The 21457-nt window shown below is 43.9% G+C and overlaps 1 protein-coding gene across 12 annotated transcripts in view; it reads left to right on the forward strand.

Annotated features, from left to right (window-relative positions):
- The window catches only part of raraa (retinoic acid receptor, alpha a), a 141513-nt gene that overhangs the window by 81456 nt on the left and 38600 nt on the right, over positions 1 to 21457 (forward strand). The window contains exon 1 of one of the 12 annotated variants that reach the window (XM_085171561.1): positions 11911 to 19837. The exons of the other annotated variants lie outside the window; for them this stretch is intronic. Within the exon in view, the coding sequence (XP_085027687.1) occupies positions 19660 to 19837 (178 nt within the window). The 5' untranslated portion in view covers positions 11911 to 19659. Of the gene's footprint in view, positions 1 to 11910; positions 19838 to 21457 lie in introns of those variants that run through there. 12 annotated transcript variants of the gene reach the window in all.

Below are 21457 nucleotides of genomic sequence, written 5' to 3' on the forward strand. Positions count from 1 at the left end.
TGCAGCATCATGATTAGATTTGACCTTTGATACACACACAGACACTCTCACTGTCACTTACACACACACACACACACAAAAGGACACACATTCACACTCCCATTGTGTCTGTAAGCAACTTTATTGCCTACACACACAAACACTCATGCATGCACGCGCACGCTCATGCACATACTACAAGGCTAACACGATCTAGGGGAGGAGGTATAGCACAAATCTCCTTCAACATCTCCTCTTTCTCATTTTCTCTCACATTCTTCTCTTTTCATTTTTATTTTTTTCCCTCCCCACAACCCTTAATAAGAAGGAACCCCCCCACCCCCACCCCTCCCTCTTTCTACCCTGCGGGCTGTCCCACTTCACTAACGTGGTGAATAATTAATGCCGGCAGGCCGAGTTGATTAAAATAACACATCAGGTCCCCTTCATTGAGAAGACGCATCGCTCCGTCATGATGTTGCTGGTACTGTGGCTGAAACCACATCACAGGAGGGAGTTATTCTTCACATTACCACTGATTGAGATTTTATGGATGGACAGGCATATGTGAAACATTGTGGTTTGCCGGTGTTTGGTTATTTATAGAGGTAGAAAAACGATTTAACAGCGCAAATTCAATGATTTTCATAATTGATGAACGGTCAAATGGCTTTTTGCGTGATTGTTTTTAATACATCTCGTGGGTTTAAAAAGTAAAGCATGGAATCTCCTCTCTTGTCCACTGTCCATTTGTTCCTCCTTTTATAAAGTTTTCAATTAAAGCAGATGACACAGGTCACAGGTGACACATGATGCATGTTTGTGTTTGCTAACTGAGTCTTTGCTTTTCTACTTGCTGTCTGCTTGGATGCTCTCAACCTGCCTTTCTCGCTGTGGGTCTAATAACTTTGTCTGAGTTATCTTTTCACAGAATACAAATAAAAACAGTTTTCATGTATTAGTGTGTTCATAGCTTTAATAAGCTGTGTTCACGTTTCAAATGCTGTCTCGTACAGACAGAGGCTGCTTGTGGAGTGTCTGTGTATGTGTGTGACATTACTGAGTGGGTGCTGAAGTGGGCTTGTTTACCATCCTTGGCTGCTCTGAACTGTGAGAGGCTGACTGGCCAAACACTCCTAATGAGCTCCTTCTCAGCTCTCTTCCACACACACACACACGCTCTCACACACACACGTCTCCGATCCACTCTACTCTAAAGCATCATTGCAGCCACTGGGGGTCATTGTTCCCCAAAGCTCCTTCTCAAACTCTGCTGATTTCCTACATTCTGCTGTTGTTCCAGCGTGTGTGAGTACATGTGCGTGTAGTTGTGCGTGCAGCCCGTGCCGATGTTAGCTCACCACGAGTTCATCACTCGTTTAATACATCACAACAAGTGAGGTTGAGAAACAGCTGAATAAAAGAGGGGGGGATTGGGGTTGCTGCTCACTTTCACTGATTTATTCATCTGTGACCTTGTTCTCCATAAAGTACATTTTCGATTCTTGCAAGCAAGCAACTTTACTTTTTATATTCTTGGTGGTGCCTCTTTTTGCTCCTTCCCCCCCTCTTAGTCTTTGCTTCAAATCACCCTGCCCTTCATCTGTGTGTTTTCTCTCATTGAGATGCAGCAACTCACTGATCTCTTCCCCTCATTACCTATTTTTCTCAGTCTTTCATGCTTCTGTCTTTTGTTCTCCTATTGCTCTCTCTTGCTCTAGTTAGCATTTTCTCTCAGAATTTTATTGGTGCTGGCTCTCTTTGATGTTTTTTTTCTTTCTTTCTCCTTCTGTCAATAGATAAAAGTTATCCAAATTTAACCATTTACATTTGAGATTCGCTTGAAGACTCTTGTTGGTTGTTTTCGTCTCCTTAGTGTTAAATTAGCCGTCTTAACTCTGCAACGTACCTGACCCCAAAGGGATTTCACCTCTACAGGTGAGTTGGAAGTCCCTACTAACTATTAATGGGATTTCTGTTTGACCATTAACCTCCAAGGGCGATCCTGCAAAGTACACAGCAAGCCCATGATGACTGTTGGATTAATGCCTGATCCCTGGATATACTAGAGCTTGCTGGGTCTAGAAACCAATCGTGCAACTTCCCCAGTCCTATTTAGTGCAACGCATGAGGGCACACACACAAACATCCAGATTTGGAGACTCGAGCACACACACTCACACCCGCAAATAGCTGGCGAGGAAGCGAAATGACACCAAGTGACCGCGTGGTGTTTTTACAATCAGCTTTGTCTGGATTGTAGCTCAGACAGTGCCACTTCCCCCCCCTCTCTCATCACAAAGACTGGCTGTTTTACAAGGGTCTGGCTGTAGTAAAAGCCAAGGGTTGCAGGGGGGCACAGAAGGCTGTCAGGGTGGATGTAAATTACACAAATAAAACACCACACTGTCACAGAGCTTCCCCCGAGAGAGAGACAGACAGAGACAGAAACAGGGGAAGGAGGGTGTAGGATGCTTGCTATAAAGTGGGACAGACAGAAGAGAAGAGAGGAAAAGGCAATGGTCAGATTACAGTGTACAACAACTGGCAAAGGTATTTTAAGAAAGAGTTAGAAAAACCTTTTTGGTAACAGTCATTTAGCACTTGGATAGAACTGTGCACGAGCCTCGCCGACACAGTCCCCCACACTTATGACATCCATCTTCCTCTTCTGCTCCATATCACCACCTCCCATCCTTCCCTTAGCAACCCTCCCTTCCTCGTTGCAGGATTTGGCTCACCTCCTGTGCATTTTGGATAAGAATTCATTTTTGCTGGATAAAGACATGCAACCGTGAGTGTAGGCACACCAACGAATGTCACGCTTGCACCTCTCCCCGTCGACTTTCTTCTTTGCGCCAGGAGAAGCACTATGACCAGTTGCGTTCAGTAGGAAACTGGGTGTGCTTTGTAACAGGCAGGCATTATTTTGTATCTTGGCAACATTAACAGTAAAAGGAAACCCGATTATAACCTGTTTCCTCTCTTGCTGCTGCATTCATATTAGCCCAGCATTCAGCCTCGCACAAACAAACAGAGAAAGGAAAAATGTGTGTTTTTTTAACTTAATGACTTCGTCTAAAAACACCAAAAAGCCCGTTAAGATGATCAACAACTAAGCCTCGAAATATATTCCATTTTAAATCATATGTGGAGTAACTCACGATCTGAAACTGTCTTGATTCCACGCAGCAAAAATGGTCTCGCAATTCAGTGTTCCCGTGATACTTTACAGATTATACGGGATTTATGTTCGGTATGTCGCAGCGTCTTTAAATTCGTCCGTTCAGTCCATTAGCTTGCTGATTTGCTTTCCCTGCTGTCTGCCATTTTCCGCCGTAAGTTTCTTCTTCTCCACTGCCGCTTCTGTTCACCCTACCCTCGTTCATTTGATAAGCTTCACCGCAAGGAGTCATAAAGTAGTGATTTGAAATGAATTTGGTGGCGAAATTTGCCCAAAGCGGCTGAATGTTTTAATAAAAACCCAGATTTTTTTTTAACTCTAATGTGTTAGTAATTGTATCCAAATAGGAACCGTATCAATATTTTGTCCCACTTCTAATATCTGAGAAAGCTGGATAAAAGGAAAGGGGAAAAAAAGAAGATGCAATTTCATCTTCATCAATAATCACAGTGACTATTAAAAATTACTTCAAACTCATTCTTCACAGGATTTCTACTCCTATTCTGCCACAAGTATTAAAAGTAATGTTCTTGTTGCCACACTGTACTTACTGAACCAAAAAAAAAAAAACCCGCCCACAACCCCAAGTCTTACTTTCTTTTGTTAGCTACTCAGTCGGCGTAACCACCAGGAGCAGCATACGAGGCACAGCTGGATCCTCGGTCGCTGCCAGCCTCGGCCTCTGACGACTGCACAACAATCTTAGTACGGTCCTGTGACCAGTAAACCTCATGGCAGCAGGGCAGTGGCAGACGGCAAAGCACTTAAGTTGATTATATAGAGATGTACATTGCCTCGGGGAGCTAAGGAGATACTTGTGATGCTCGAGAAGAGAGTAATTGGAGGGAGAAATAAGTTAATATAGGATATGCAGAGTGAAGGAGAAGAGAGGAAGGATCCTGTTAATGTAAGTTCCAAGAATGGAACAAACTGGATAATGAAATAATGGCGGATAATGAAGCATAATAACAGGCATGTCAACAAATATACAAGTATGTTCAGAAAGGTTGTTCTTATTGAGAATTGTATGGGTAATTTTGTATGATGGAATAAACAACATGGATTTACTGGGGAACGTTTTTTCAAATTATTACTTGCTTAATAAAAGCTTCAAAAGCCCTTCAACCCAACTGCTCTTACGCTGTATGGGGAGAGAATAAACACAGAAATTCAGAGAATTGCAGAACAGTACTTAGGAAAATAAAAACCCCAAAACCTTGAGCTCTATAGAAAAGAGACACTGTTTCTGGCTACAATAGGTCTCATTTTGTTTTATTATTAGATGAGTGAGATTTGAAAAAGTCAAAGTAAAACTCAGTTTTACTTCTGGCCAATCAGAACTGTAAATGGAAGAGTTATAAGAATAACAGTTCTAAAAACGTTCGTCCTTTTCTCTCCCAAATTCGACAGAACAGAAAGGACGCCCAAGTAGTCCTTAAGTGTAGTCATTGTACTTCTGGATGTGCTTTCTAAAAATGGATATTTTTTTCTTGCCAAAAAAGTACTATATTTAACAAGCAAAGCTAGTACTGCTTTTGTTACCATGCCAACATTTTTTTCGTTCTTTTTTTCTTCAGTCTCAGGTTTCTAATCAACCAAAATACAAACAAGAGTTTTAATCCCGCTGATTTTTAGACCATGAGATGTTTGGCTTAAAGAACTGCAGTCGCTGCAACATCCATATATCCGTATAGCGTAATAAACAGTGCACCATATTCATTCTGTTGCCTGGTTTTTAAAGCAAGCGATCCAAATCTTCGTGTCTTTATGTTGACACTTCATTCTTATCACTTTTTGCTCGAGCAGTTTTAAGCTGGTCGTTGAAAGCGTCAGGTGTTTGCCATTTTGTTTCCTGTTGCCTGTGTAAAAGTGGAACAAAGTTGAGAGCAGCGTCATGAAGGTGATTTGAGTGTCACATGAATGCCACACTGATCTTTGTCTAATTATTCTTTCATGGGGTTGTTCAGTTGCGTTAGATGGTTTCAAATCAGAAGTCTAATTTGAGTTGAATGTTATTTTAAGTGCATTTATAAAAAGGCTTTTTGTTATCTAAAAAATAATAATAATGTGTACACACCAGAAATGTCTGAACAGGACTGAAAACAGAAAAAAAAGAAATTACAGCAGGGAATAAAATCTGTATCTTCATATATATATTATTTATAATTATTATATTAACACCTACAGTTTTAACAGAGCCTTGAGCCTGCGTTCCTTTTCTGTAAACAACAGGTAAGTGGAGTGTGCACTGTGTGCATGCAGGTATGTGGATGTGAATGGTCAGTGTATGCAATACGGGTGCTTACAGATACAACAAAAGTGTGTGAATGTGTGTCCTTTTGAGTGTGCATGTCTGTCTGTGTAAGTGAGAGCTACATGCGTTTGTGTGTGTGTTGGCCATATTGTGTGGTTGTGCTTTGGAACAACAAAAATACCCTTGATGATGTGTCCCACTCAGCTCTTTTGCCAGATGACTGGGTTTTGGGCACACAGAGAGAGGATGGTGTCCATTGTTATCTGTTTGCTGGAATGATCGTGCACCTGCGTGGTGCTGATGGTGGGATTTGCTCCATCTGTGTGTGTGTGTGTGTGTATTAATGGTATGCTTTAACATCTTGCTTTAGTTCGTTTTAAAAACGAAAATAAAATAACCTTTAATTCATTCATGACTCATTTTAGAGTAATGAAGAAGTTTTAAAAATTCCACTGAAGTGATTTGGAAAACTGATAAAATCTGCTTGGTCTGTGACTTTTGCACACACTCACAAGTATGTGCGTGTTGCTTAGTGGTTGGTGACTTGGCACGCTGAAGTCACCTATTGTTTGCACATATCTATTGATTCAGTCTCTTTAATTATCCACATACACCCGACTTTCTGTCCATTTACATTCTATGTACATCTGCATCCAACTCTTTGTGCGTTCACATGCAAACAGCACGCAGATCATTTGACCATTACTCGGTATCTGAACTGTGGCAGTGACACGTACGTGGCCGTCACTGGTGTCACACTCTGCCAAAGCCATGTTTAGCCTGCAGTGCTCTGGCTGACTGCCTGCATTTAATTGGATTTAAAATCTCCTCACATACAAAATCTTGAATAATCAGGCCCTGTCACAGCTTAAAGACCTCGTGGTACCTTATTATACTAACAGAGCACTTTGCTCTCAGACTGCGGGCTTACTTGTAGCTCCTAGAGTTTTCAAAAGTAGAACTGGAGACGGAGACTTAAGCTAGCAGGCTAAGTTCTGTGAAACCAGCTCCAAGTTTAGATTTGGTGGACAGACTTACTTCTCTACTTTTAAGAGTAGAATTAAAACTTTTCTTTTTGATAAAGTTTATAGTTGGGGCTGGATCAGTTAAACCTGAATCCTCCGTTACTCCTGCTGGAATAGGCTTAGGCTGCCACTCAGTGTGTTATGGGCTTCTTTATACATCTCTTTTCACTCTGTCTGTATACACTACTGCTGTATTTAATTATTAACAATTATTAAATTCTGGCTCTCTCCCATCTGTGCCTTTTGTTCTATCTCTCGCTCCCCATCCTGGCCCTCTCCCCCAACCGGTTGAAGCAGATGGCTGCCCCTCCCTGAGCCTGGTTCTGCCAGAGGTTTGTTCCTGTTAAAACAGAGTTTTTCCTTCCCACTGTACCCGCATGCTTGCTGATAGGGTTTCTGTGGTTACTGGGGTTTCATTCTAATATTATCGGATCTTAACTTACAATATAAAATGCCTTGAAGTGACTGTTGTTGTGAATTAATGGTACAAAAGTAATTGAATTGAAGATTAAATTCCGAGGTGTAGTCTAGCAATTATCTCGGAACCAGGTCTGCAGGGTACTTTGTGCCTGTGCGTGTTTAAAATGGAGAAAGAGAGAAGCTAGCTGGTCAACGTGCTTAATCGCTTATGAATTAGTTTTTGTAAATGCATAGAGTATGTGTGGAGCGATATTTCGTTTATAAATGTATATTTGTATATACGTTTGTGCACCACTTTGTGAAGCTGTGTACATTTTCAGGTATATGGATACACATACATGCTCTGCAGTGGACTGATTGCGCATACACCTGTCTGATCAAAAGCTCAAACAGGCTTGAGAGCGTGCGTGATCCCATTTGACTGCTATACGTGTACGGCACTCTCATGCTCCTTCGTACCAACAGGGTTATTTTATGTGAATTTTATTTAGGACAGATGAATGTCAGCAGATCCATTATCCTTTATCTGAACTCCCTAGAGGAGAGGGTGAGATGGGGCGGGATACAGATGGTTCGACGGATAGAATGTTAGTGTCCTGCGACACACTCTCGTTAACTGTCACTTTTTGTCCTTTATGAATTATTCACACTATATTTTTTCTTCACTTCATACTCGCGATCTCCTCCACCATCTACACACTCAGACACAGACATAGAAATATACACATACATATGTGCGCAACTGTCAAAAAACACATTTCTCTGTTTTTTTTCCCCAATACAATAGTTCAGTATAAACAGAAAGCCCCAACTCCATAGGGATGTGCTTTTCTCTGCTTGTGTTTTTGTGTTGTTTTGGATTTTACGGTCCCATGTGGATACCAATTTGCATAGTTCTCTGGCTGTGCATAGATAATTCTGGGAATTCAACCACCACAGAGCATATAGAAATGCACTTGCTTGGACTCCTCCTCATAGCCTGAAGCTGGTGCTGCTGTGTGTAATGGTGGTTGTTTGAAAAGGATAACAACGGCACAGTTCACCAGAAAGAGAAATAAGCAAATAATGGCTTCAGTGAATAGTTCCGATTGTTTTTGTTTGTTTGTTTTCTGTTTTTGTCTCACTTCACTTCTCAGAAGTTTTCCAGATATTTTAGTTTTTGCCTTTTCAAGTCACTGTGGACTAAGAACACTGTCATACTGAGGCCTGACCTTGAGAATGGATGTAGCACGAGTGATGCGCAAAGGATTTTGAGCTGTTTATTGGGACATCTCGGGCAGAGAGCTGTGGACACATTGGATAAACACTCATTGCCACCAGTACATTGACAAGTGCTCTTGGAGGCTGGGATATACGTGCAGATGTAAAAACAATAACACTGAACAGTGCGCAACAGTGCAGTATGATAGAAATTGAACCGGAGGATACGCAAATGACACAATGACTAAACCACCGTCAGAGTCCATTTGGCAACTCTTACAACACAAACTCTGCTCACGCACAAAAAAGAATGTGTTTGAGTATCAGAAATATGGATGTCAACCATTTTGAAATAGAGGGAAGTTGCTTGATAGCGGGGAAGTGTAGAAAGCATCAGTCTTTACTGTCAGCGCTTGTATCTTTTTGACATCACTTACTATATTTTGCTGTCACCACTGTTGTAACAATTATCAGCACTTGTTTCAAAATCTGTTACAAAATGCTTTCGGGTTATCCACACAGGAGATCACAGCTATACTTTGCCCTGATGAGCCGAGAAGCAACACTTCAGGAATCAGTTTAGTCGTTAAGGACAGAAGAAGATTGATACCACTGTGGAGAAGCAGGAGGAGGGGAGAGGAGGGAGGACATGGAGCGGCACCTCCCATGACAGATGCTTGGTTGAATTAGACCCACCACTCACACAATCCAAAGACATAGCAGCAGTGTGAAATTATTTACTCTGAACTCCTTACCATCTTCAATTGAACAGATTACTAAAATATTTTTAAGGGTTAAAATGTGGAAGAGGCAACCGTTAGCATCCAGGCCTCAGAGAGCCATACAGCATCGGTGCATACATAGTTAGATTTAGATACAGATGATCACAGAGGTGGAAAAAAATATAATGAATGACTTTGAAACAGCACAGGTTAATAACAAACATTTTTCTTAGGCTTATACCATAAGTTTTTATACCCCCCCCCCCCTTCATTTATTACTTTATTCAATAAGAACACTTTTCAATCAATCTTGTCTCGATCGTGACCTTTATCTGCTTTAAAAGCTGTATTGATGAAGATAATGTTGCAGACCACGATGCTGTATGGAGAGAAAGGGGAGGGGAAGAGCATGATGAATGATCCGTCCATGGAGAGAGGGAGATAGAAAGAACCGGGCTGTTTGCCAAGTAGGTTAAAGGTTTTGCTGTCGATGTCTGCTCGGTTACATGGAAACTGTTCCAGATAAACACACAAATGTGGAGCGCGCACACCTTTGGTCAAATGCAGTCTAGACAACCCAATGCTCGACCGTGTGCTAACAGAAATATACGCCATCTTCTTCTTTTCTTTTTTTCCTTCTGTTTTTTTTTTACATTTCCAACTGATTTATATTCAGTTCAATCTGTATGATTTGTATTTACATGCTACCATATCACCATACCACAACACAGAACCTTTTACACAGACCTTTTGCTTTTTACTCTAAAAATGCGGACGCAGCACGCTCCAAATCAAGCGAGACGCAGCCTGCGCACCGTCTCGTCTGGCCCACAATGTCCTGAAAGGAAAGCAAAACAACTGCCCATCAATAAGATGGAGCATTATGCTACGAGATCCTGAGACGAATGCATGCAGTTGGTATACTGCTGTTTAACTCGATTTCAGTGTAATGTGCTTCTGCAGTGACCTTGACTGATTTTAAAGAAAAAAGTGGTGATGTGACACCTACACAGGTCCACACATTGCATAGTGTGGTCTCCCTACACGTGAAAGACTAAAACCTAAGTAATCTGTGAGAAAGCAAAGATGTACCTAGTTTATTTAACAACAGCAAAGTTGACAAGCGTGCCTGTGATGTCTCTCCAGGTTATACAATAATAACAAAAACCGAATAGAATGAGTGGAATACAGCGAACGAGTTGATCCGGAGAGAGGGTAGCGAAGTGAATATTGACAGGTTCTGGTGGATGATTTTGTTAGCTGCTGATGAGCTCTGACACGACAGGCCTCCCAGCAGCCTCTGGCACTCCTGTTCTCACCTCCACACATGAGCAAGCTCATCTGTGAACTCCCCCTCCACCTTTTTACACATTTAACTGTGCCACTTTTTTCTTCTTTTCCCCCGATTAAACATGCAAACACTGATACACACACACACACACACACATACACACACACACACACACACACACACACACACTGAAGCTCACACACAGACAGATGCACACGGATCTACACTTTCTTACATCGTCACTGAAGCTTAGCCTTTACTTTTTTTTTGTAAGTCAGGGCTGTTGGCAGCTAAGATGGAAAGACGGGAGACTGCAGAGAGAGAGAGAGAGAGAGAGAGAGAGAAGGGGGGCAGAATAGGGCTCTCCATCATGCTGTCAGTAAGGTGCAGCTTTAGCCTTAGCAAGGAATATAGAGTGTTTTTAAAAGGTGCTGCAAGGTGCAGCAAAGATGAGTCGGATAAATGACTTCTCTTTTTTATTCAAAGAGCCCAGTGAAGCCCACAGGGTTGCTCCGTGTGGGTGGGTGGGTGGGTGGGTGTGTGTGTGGGGGGGGGAGGGAGGGAGGGGAGAAAAGGAGTGTGTGTATGAAGTGGAGAAAGTGTCACAATGTGCATGCTTGAAAATGTGTGCAAAACTCAGACTTGTGTGACGGCCGGCTGATGTTTTTGTTACTTTCTGACATTATAACTTATTATGGGTTTTTTTTTTGTTTTGTTTTCTCTTGGCTGTTGCTCTCCGCCCTTTTAAACCACTGACTGGGAAAACTAATGTAGTGTAGCCGGGGCATGTAAGGTGGAACAATGGCTCAAAAATATTGAATAAGGAGTGAAAGGGAGCTGGGGTTTGAATGACAATGGGTCAGAGCTGGCGGTGAGGACAGATGATGTGGGGTGGGGGGAAGATGGTCCAGATTGATGACAGATCTCCGCTGGTTAAATATTATCAGGCTGCTTTTTTTCTTTTTTTTTTAATCTATCAACACCCCCTCCTCCTGTCCTGGTATCACACAGAGAATAGCAAGATGTGGTCAGCTAATGATCTGCCCTTCTGAGCCATTCACTTTTTGTATTAGCCTATTTACTTACTTTAGAGACACTCCCCCCTCTCTATGGGTTCACAACACAGATGGTTTAGGTAGCCATAGCGACTGCCATTGGATGCCATCAGTCCAAAGCCAGTCTGTGCTCTTCTTCTTCTTCTTCTCCTTTTTTTTTAATCACAGGCAGGCTCAACTGCAAAGGCAGCTCATTTCAAGAAATTTTTCTTCAGCGTGAATGAATAGAAAGAAATTAGCAGTGCCTCTACCCTGACTTTCTCACAGATCTGTTCATTTTTTAAAAAAGGTTCCTCCTCTCTATTACGGTGACATTTCACTGGGATTGCAATGATATGCGCAACCGAGTGAAGCAAAAGCACAAAGGTTTCTCTGTGCTGACAGATGCAAATGCATTTTTTAAATGTATGATAAGCCATGTGATGTTAGTTTTGCTTTCACTAGTTCCCTTTTTTCCCCACCTCAATGTTTGTGCACCTAAATGCCAAGGGTGGGAAGAGCCAATGTCTGAGGGCAAAAGGTTTTCTGCTGATATCTGTTTCACGTGCCAGTTGTGTGAGAATGACGCAGCTCTATTCTACTCCCTGGGGCTACGATGAGTAAACCTTTTGACTGCAGTAACAACCCCACATACAGTGAATATCTTTGAAGCTGACCCTTATGTGTACCTCTGGGATTTGTGGCTAAATGTGGCTGCCTTTCATCCAGTTAACTCCTCTGTTTCTTACACATAAATATATATATATATATATATATATATATATATATATATATATATACAAGCACAGATGTCATAGAGCAGGGGTGAAGTGTGTGGTGGACATTTACAGAGAGGGTGAGCAATGGCAGGGAAAGGAGTGTAGCTGCTCCGTCTACTTTCACTGCACCCCATTCTTTTGAAACGCTGATGACTCCCTCTCCGCTCATCGCTCTGCTCACTTCTCATCTAATGTGCCAGAGTCATCCATTCCATTAACCCTCCTCCTTCTTGCCTTCCCAAGTTAGAATGAGGCAGATCCCCAACCCCCCATCCCCTCTTTCTCTCTCCCCCCACCTCTCTGTAAAAGGCAGGCCAGCAGGGGCCACGGCGGTGATGACGGCAAGGGGCATATTTTTATGCTGTGAGCCACTCTCCCGAGGGCCTTTGTTGTCCCCACCGGCTCCCAACTTTGCTGGGTAAGCTGAGGATTTCACACGTTTCATCAACATCCAAACTAGATCGGCACTTTTGAACATTTCATATCCTTTGGCGGAGTTGTGCACAGACACGGACATGCATACAAGCATTAGAAAACAGGTTGCAGCGAGAAAGGGCGCCCAGAAGAGAGAGAGGGCAGTCAACTTTTATGAGAGAGCGAGCACAGGATTAGAGCTGTATCGCAAATAACTCCCAGCCCACTCCACACACCGCAGACTGTGGTTTCAGTGAGTGTTGACTACACATTTGGCCTGCAGTTGTCCAACCTTTTGTGCAGGTCGTGGCACACATTCAGCCTTTGTGCAACAAGCACAACAATTGGTGTGCCCTGTCTGTACTGGTGTTAGGGGCACTGCTGAAGCGGAGGTCAGTCACCGAGGCATCATAATGCTTTGGGCTGGGCACAACAAGAATGAGGGCAATCCACTTAAAGTGAACCACTAACCCCCTCCCACCACCACCACCTCCCATATCCCCTCCAGGCCACCACAAGCATCACACTTCTGAATAGAAAACAGGAAATTGGTCCTCTGTAGCACTTCAAATCCTGAAGTGTGAGAGAGAAGGCACCAAGAGGGAGTGGGGAAAATACTTAGATCTCTGAAAGAGAGAGACCAGAAAAGCAGACAGCATGGTCATAATCAAAAACTTGAAAGAGATGCAGAACATGCTTACTTCCCCCCCCCCCCCCCCCCATTTTATCAGTACATCTCTAGTTTTTGGGAGCTCTGATTTAAGACCACGAGATGGAAAACCTGGATTCAGGAAATGCAGACATGGATAAATGAGTGTAGCTTGAGTTGTAATTGCATCAGTAATGCCAGTTTCTGAGTGAGCTTTGGCAGAGCAGAGAGATTATTCTTCCAGCTTCCTGCTTCCTTGCCTTTTGACTCTCCCTCTGCGCTTTCTTGCAAGAGCTCATCTCCTTTCTGTAACTTCCTTATAATATACTTCGCCTGCTTCTCACAGTTTAGTTAATTAGTCAGCAGCTGCAGGTAAAATATGAGTATAGAAGGATGTCATCCAGGAACGTGTATGCAAAAGCAAGGGATCCATTGCAAGGAGCACTGTCAAAATGAGCTAAACATTAAATTTGCAATTAATTTCCAATCTGTGTAATTGATTACTGTAATTAACACAGCTGTCAACCACCGCGTAGCATTGAGAGTGAAGTTATTGGAACTAGCCGAGGTGGAACTAACCAATGGCAATCAACTAAAGCGCTGGGCTGTAAACATCTGAAGTTTTTCACTTTCGGGAGTCTATGGGGACTGGGACTTGCTTCAACTCTGTTGGCTTCACTTTTCAGCCCTGGAGGTTGATAGCTTGGTAGCAACGTGTCGGGACCAGTCCAGGCAATATACCATACGGGTATGATGACTCCGCTGACAGGCGCACATAATTTCAAATCAGGATAATGATTATCAAGTCTCAGTCAAGGTTTGGTTACAGTTTGGTTTCTCTGCAATGGTTTCTCTGTGATTAATCATGATTAATGTGTGAATAAACACTTTTTTTGTAATTGATAATCAACAAAACTTATAAATTTGCCAACAAAACTTCAAGAGGAATTTGGCCATATTTTTTTTTCCTTGTTTTTCTCATTTTCTTGCTCTCTTTGTCGTTCCTTGTTTCTGTGCTTTATTCTCTCTTCTTCTTGTCCTGTTTTTTCTCTAAATAGAATTAGCCAGTATCCGTCTGTATGCACTAAAACATCTCCCCGTCTCTGACATCTAATGGAGGCCATTCCAAGTCTTGGATGACTGATATTGAGATATCCTTCCTCCAGGGTAACATCCATAGCAATTTTCTCTTGATTTGCTGAGTGATGGACTTGGTGCAAAGCAACATAGACCTAATGATCGTTGAGGAGATGGCTCTCTAACTCAAGGCTGTAGAGTGTGGACAATTACAAGCTATACAATAAGCTACGTCGCTTACCTCCTCTCTCTCTCTCTCTCTTTCTCATTCTCTTCCTCTGCTGAAGTATTTCCAGAATGCCGCCGGCCACGATGGATTTATGAGTCGGCCATACTTTGGTAAACACCGATGGTGGGCAGCTTTGTCCTCCCCCCTCTGTGATATAGTGAAGGTCCCCCATAAAAAATGGGAAAACCAGGTTACGGCCACCATAGAGCTGGGCTGAACAATAAAAGGCTTTATGGGCAGATATAGGCCTGTACCATAAATGCTGGAATCTGCTGTCGGAAGGACATTAAAGGGATAATGACTGGGGGGGGGCTAAGAGGGTCCTTTTAGAAAAGACACTCTTTCTCTCTCTCACACACACACACACACAGAGGATGGCAAAGCACCAAGGCTGAGATCTATAGACCAGTTTAACTTTAGGTCAAGGTTTGTGTGCGTTCATGCGTGCGCATGCGTGTGTGTGTGTTTCCATTAGATTGACAGAGGGAGGTGGAAGTGATACAGTTGTTCATTGATAACTGGAGCTTGTTCTCACATTGGAGGGTCGGGCCCTCATTACGCACTGGCTCAATGTCAGGGAGCACAGCTGCTGGGTTTGGCTGGTGCTGCCTGTACAGGCTGCACAAAACCAGCTGTGCAAACAAACACACACACGGAAACTGTAAAGGCAGTAAGGGGAACGGAGTGGTAACAGACGGGCCACGGAGGTTCAGGTAGACTTGAAAGCAAACATGCGTAAACCCACACAGGTATGCACGCCAAAAATGTGATTCTAGTTGGAGAGTGACAGGAGGAAGTGGTTGCCAGGGCTATGCTATTGATAGGGGTGGGTTTGGGATTACGGTGCTGATCAGTCGTGGGATAATGCTGACATACAGACAGCCCGTTTTGTCTCACAGTGTGACAGAGACCTGAACAGACTCGATCACTATCTTGGCGTCTCAAATTAGGACACATTTCAACTCCTTAAAGTGCTTCTTCTCTGAATTCTCCACCGCTGTGCTGCTTTATTAGGCCGCTGGGAAGATTTAAGAAAGATAGAAACCTTTGCCGAGGCTTGCCCCAACTTCTTTATCGTCTGGGCATTAGCCATCTGCTGGCACATGTGCAGGAGTGCTTTGGGGGAGGTGAGCCATGAGTGCCTGTGTTTGTGTAGTAGCCACTAAGGCAGACAGGAACTCTAAAATTAGGCCCAGGCCATTCTAACTGGAACATTTCTGGCCTTATCATGTCAAGAGATGGCTATTACCCAAGCCGAGTGTTGTCTGAGCGATACGGCAGGTCTGGTTGGTTTTTCTTCATTTATTTTTTTTTTGTTTGTTTTGCCTGTTTAGTGTCTCTAGGCAGCCAGAGCTCAGCAGACTTTTCCATGACATTGAGACAATTTGATTCTGTTTTGATTTGACTATCATGTCCAATAAAGAGCACATTGTGCAGGAAGTGTTCGTTAGTCACAGAGGACAGAAATGATCTCCAGAGTGAAGGTAGCAACACAAGAGCCAAGGGCTGATTGCAGATGTAAGTGGATCATCGCCAGAAACAGAAATTCTCACTCATGCTCTAAAGAAGGATACTGCTGAGTCCACTTTGTGCACTTACAGAGGACTTGTGCTCCCCCCCACTATTGCCGTGCGCCATAATCCAAATGACAAAACAACCTATTGTTTGCTCTAACCTGTCTGCCCATCTCCTTGGGGAAGGAATGGCAAGGCGTGCACTTTTTACAGCTTCCTAGTGCCCCTGATTGGACTCAGAAAGAAGGAAAGTGGTGGCAGTAAAAATAGTTTGACACCCTCAAGGTCCAGCCAGCAATCTCCTCTTCTCTCTTAGCCCATAAAACTCTTTGAATTCTCTCCTAAACCCCCTCACCCCCTATTTCTCTCTCTCTATTTCTTCACCAGACTCTAACTTGCAGCTTTGCTTCAGATCAAGGTTGTTATGTTTGCTGCTCATGGTGTCTCCCTATTATTTTCAGTTGCATAACTCTTTCTGCAAGGCCCCTGCGTCTGAATGCAGCTTTGATCAGGTCCGTGCATCGGTTTGGAGTGGGGACTTCACGCACCCCCACTTTGAAGCCCGAGCGACGAATCTGAGACTGGGTCCTCAGCGTCAACTTAGGGGATCGAGGCACAATCTCATTCTCTCTGGCTTTCCAGTGCCAAAGTACTTTTCCATGTTCTCGGGAGTGTGGCCTTTGTTGATGCTGGAACAAGAACAGCCACTTGAATTGGTGTGTGTTGATGTGGGCTGAAACCTGCGTGTGTGTGCATGCCTCTCATCCCTCTCCCTCTTTAACTTACCACTCTTACTTCTGCTGTTGTGGTACCAGCCGTCAAGTGTATGTCCTGGCTCTTATATTCTGACTTTGCATGTGAGAGTGACATATTACATATTATTACTGGGAATAAAAACCACCCCTAATTTTTCCACAAATGCAGTGTAACACACTCAATTCTCCAACTGTGTATTCAGAGGAGTCCGCTGTTCCAATATCACCTTCTCCTGTGAAAATTGCCACATGTATTTACTCTTAGCCACTTGGATATATTCAGTTCTTTTTTTTCTTTTTTGACTTAATGGAATTCCTCTTTTCTCTACAAATAAAAAGCTGTGGGAAAAGGACTGTATGTCAGCCTAATCTTGTATTCTCCCCTCTCTTAATAAGTAATGATCAGCAGTCTGTTATCTCTCAGCTTGTTTTATGCAATCATGGGGTATTACCCAGGGATGAATGCTCCCTCTTCAGAGAGGAAAACAGAGCCTGGAAAATTAGCATTTTCTGACAGCCATTACTCACTGGGCTAATCCTGTCAAGGAATGTGTGGCTGCACTATCAATGCAGGCGAGGGGTCGTCATGGCCCAGGCCTGCACATCGGCTCTTATCAGGCAGGGTAAACACACTAGGGGCCTGCATTAAATAAGTGTCACAGTCAGTGGAGGCGGAGCAAGCCGAGCCCCCCTGCCAGTGTGCAGATAATCCCTTTCAAACACAAAAAAACAAAAAACATGCTGGTCAGACCCAGCTGTGGCCTGTGGCTCAGGTGTAGGGAAAGTGGGGGAGGAGAGGTATTGTCTCGGCTGTGGTGTAGGTTACAATACAAGCCACTCAGGGTTTTTTGGCCGTGCTTGTGTTTGCGCAGATACATTTCACAAGATTGGGTATCAGATGTTCACTGTCCACCCGGGCAGTTTTGGAAAAGCTTTGCGTCCACATCGAAATACCAAAACAGCTCGGAAAGTGTCCTCCTATGTTCTCGACTTTGTCAGGGACGTCCCACTGAGTTATGAAACGGGCAAAATTTCCTCTGTGTGTTTCGAACGTTACATTTCTGCTTTTACATTGTTAAGGTTAAAAAACCCCACACAGTTTTGTATGTTGGTGCCTGGCCTTAATCTCTACTATTATGCATGCACAGACAATTTGGGCCAGCAGCTGTCCTCCAGATCACATGACAATCACAAAATTACAGGCTGGGATTTCTGAAGCACATAAGGGGAAAAAGGCAAAACATGAGAAGTTTGGATGCACTCACGGGGCTACAAACTTCATTGCCACTATATTTTATCAGCACTGATACTAGCATCAGCTGACTGTTAAAACTGCTTTTATAGTGTGAGTTTTTCTCTGCCTCATGGATGACACAGCTGCAGGGTTTGCTTAATAAGCTGGAACAATGTTACCTGGAATGTTGCGGTATAAAGGCAGCAACTCTGAAAACAACTTCCTGGACTTCTTCTAGCTGTAACTAAACTGTGAGGGAGGAAAGAAAAAGTTAAGCGCCCTGCTACTATGACTGGGTGACTTTGGCACTTTTTATCCTTGTGTGTGCTGCGTGAACCGAGGCGCCTCTCTGGGCAGCACCAGAGGAAAAGTGTAATAGTGTTACACTGGGTATACAAGGTGGGAAACCTTGAATAATGTGGGGATGAGAGCAAGCCAGAGATCCGAGTCAGCCAGTGGGTCACCAGAAGGTGAGGCTGCCTACTTGCCTGGGTTCAGGAAAAGTTCAGCCGCATAGCATTAGGCAAATTAGGGAGACCGCGGCTGGGGGAGAAGAAAATCGGGAGGGTTAGGGACTGATGAGGGGAAAGGGTCAAATTAGTTGGAAGGAGGAGCCCAGTAAAGAGTGAGAACATAAACGGGGACTTCCAGGAAAAGAAAAAAAGAAACAAGAGAGTTAGATTGTGATATAGCAGCCGCTGTGTGCACAATCACTCTGTAAAGATACGCAAGACTAATTACCGAGCTTATATAACTTAATCATGTCCTCAAATACTTTCCTATTTAAAGCCCTCGCTGCTCAGTTTGACGGCGGCCGGCGGGCTCACCCCCCCAAAAAGAAACACTCCCGCAGTGGCCGTGTTTCGGGAGAGGGAGATCCATGGTGACGTCCCTGAAGGGGTTAAAGAAGGGGCGGAGCAACGCATGAAAGGCACCGAGGGGAAGCAGGAGAGATGGGGGGGGGGGGGAATGGAGAGAGAGAGAAAGAGCCGAGTGGAGGTGGAGCCAAAGCTCTCAGCTGCTGTGCCATGTCACATTTCTGCAGAACATGATAGCCGCACGGTTTGGTGTGGGAATGGTTTTAGGCTTCTCTTCCCCGAATACAAAACAAGGCGGCGCTGCGCGTTTTAACGGGAGCCTGGATGTTGGAGAGCAGGGTCTGACGGAGGGAAGCGGCCGCTTGTTGTAGTGCAACAGAGTCTGCGAGGCTGGGGGGAGGAGGGGGGACTGGTTCGTTTTACGGAGCTGACAGGAGTCCACCCACGACGGGCGCAAACGGGACAACCGACCGTAACCCAAAAGGACAAACTGCAACTCTGCGGAATTCCCTCTCCTAATATTTGCGCCTGCAACACATTCCCAAATCTCCCTGCGCTGTCCACGCAGACTTTGGAGATTTGTGTTGTATTTATTTAAAGATTTTTTGGACGGGGGGGGGTTGGATTTATTCTTTGTCGTGTGGATACAGCCTCATATGTTGCTCTGTTTGAGCAGCGCCGTAAACACAGACACCTTCTGTTGAAGTTATTCGGCTCGTCCCCGATTTTCTTTTTCTTTTTTCCTTTTATTGTATTTCTGTTGTCGAGTTTCTTACCTCGGACACAACGCAGACTGCTCTTTGAGATTATGTTTTCATATCCGATCAGGCGCATTCGGACACCGATTCATCCATCGGTCTGGTTTTCAATCTTCACATTGCCGTGAGAAGATGCCAAATGTTCCGATGTCCCCGCTGTGTTTGGATTTACCACTTTCCCCTCGATTTTAATGCAGTTTCCCCCCCTCCGTTCGGCACCGCTGCTGGTGGCGAGCTGAAAACCAACCCCTCACAAACAATTCGGGTTTTTTGTTTTTTTGCCCTCTTGCTAATATTTCCCCCCTGCCGTCGCCCTGCTTCGTATGATGTATGAGAGTGTGGACGTTGTGGGACTGAATCCCAGCCCGAACCCGTTTTTAATGATGGATTACTATAACCAGAGCAGAGGATGCTTGATCCCGGAGAAAGGACTGGTGCCCGGGGCGCCCCATCCGTACAGCACGTCCATCAGGAACCAGCACTGGAACGGCTCCAATCACTGTAGGTGCTCTTTTTTTTAAACCCCCCCCCCCCCCCCCCCCTTCATCTCACTAATTGGTGCTAAAAGTTGAACCCTCCCTGTTAGTGTGTGTGCTTAATAATCCCTATATGTCCTATTTTGCTCTTCCCAGCACACGCCGGTCGCATGTGAAACGATCATTTGAAGGCCTTTTTATTCTGGAGTTACCACTTCAATTATTTAAACCCCATAATATGTGCTCAACAGCGCTGCACGTTATCACAATCAGTAAGCCGTCAATGCTGCAACAGGCCTATATATATTTGACCCACTTTCGTCTCTCTCGTTTCTTTCTGAGCGTTCGCTCAGGTTTGGGGTTTTTCCCTCCTCTTTCCTGCCAGTCTGTTTGCGCTCTGATCCAGGCTACGCTACCCGAAGCGTTTGCGTTCCTGAAATCTGCACTTAATGCAAACCAGGTTTGTGCAAGCGATGCCAGCGTTAATCAGATCAAACTTTCATGCCAGTGTTATCCCCGGGTCCTCTGGTAATCTGGGAAGCTGTACCCACAGGCCAAAGTTCCTCAGCAGCAGCACCATGGCCTTCACCAGACAACCGTATCTGTTAAATTTTGAAAGCCTTGCACTCATTTATTTATATTTAATAAATAATTTGAAGTGATGTTCTCGCGTAACTTTATTTAAAAAAACAATATTTCAGTTGGTATGATTTTATGTGTAGACTCCTCTGCTAGTAAGTGAGGATAGCAGTCTTTATAAATGGCAGGTTTATTGTGCTTTTATATCAGTGAGATTTAGTTTAGATTGATGATATGTTCATGCGTTTGCTGCATGATCTCCTTGGGTCAGTATCCGCCAGCAGCCGTGGGAGATTTAATTTTGCTGATAGCATATCTGCTGCAGATATGAGAGAGAGAGTTTTATTGCAGCAACAAAGTATAGCAAGAGCTGCTTCCCATTCTTTACCTCAGTAGAGCCAGGCTGCATAAAGCGTGAGCAGGCCCTTTTTATAAAGGGATAGCTCTGTTGTCTTTCACTGCTGAAGGAGCTAAAAAAAAAAGGCAGGAATCTCCACGGGCTCTTAAGGACCAATTTCCTCCTTGTCTCAAGACTATAGAAACGCACGACAAAGGGAAATTTAGACAGGAATTTCTAATGTTTGGCAGCAACAACAAAAGACAAAAGCAGCCATAACTATTTTGTACATGTTGTAATCTTTTCTTCATCTTTCTCATCTCATTATTTTCTTTGAAAAAGATCTCTCCTGAGTAAAGAGGCGAAGCCTGTACATTTTTTTTTCTAAACAGATATTCAAAGAGCCTGGTAGTATTTATTGAACCGGTCCACTAAAACAGCTCTAGTGGCGGCATTGATTCAAACCATGTGAGCTCGTCTGAGGGGAGACTGTGGGGGTTTGGCCCAGGAAAAGACCTCTGATCCTTTACTCGACTCCACATTGTTTTGCTCAATGGAGGAATTGCAGGGGGAGAGTGAGAGTGTGTGTGTGTGGGGGGGGGGGGGGGGTGAGGGGTAGCATATCTGCTCTTTGCCTTACTGCTTGAATGTAATAAAAAATTTAGTGCACAACCAGAGAACATTGACAGGAGGGTGTAGAGCAGAGAGGCGCAACATCCGTAAGTGTCA

The sequence above is a fragment of the Neolamprologus multifasciatus genome, chromosome 8 (genome assembly GCF_963576455.1).
Source record: "Neolamprologus multifasciatus chromosome 8, fNeoMul1.2, whole genome shotgun sequence".
NCBI classification, from domain to species: domain Eukaryota; kingdom Metazoa; phylum Chordata; class Actinopteri; order Cichliformes; family Cichlidae; genus Neolamprologus; species Neolamprologus multifasciatus.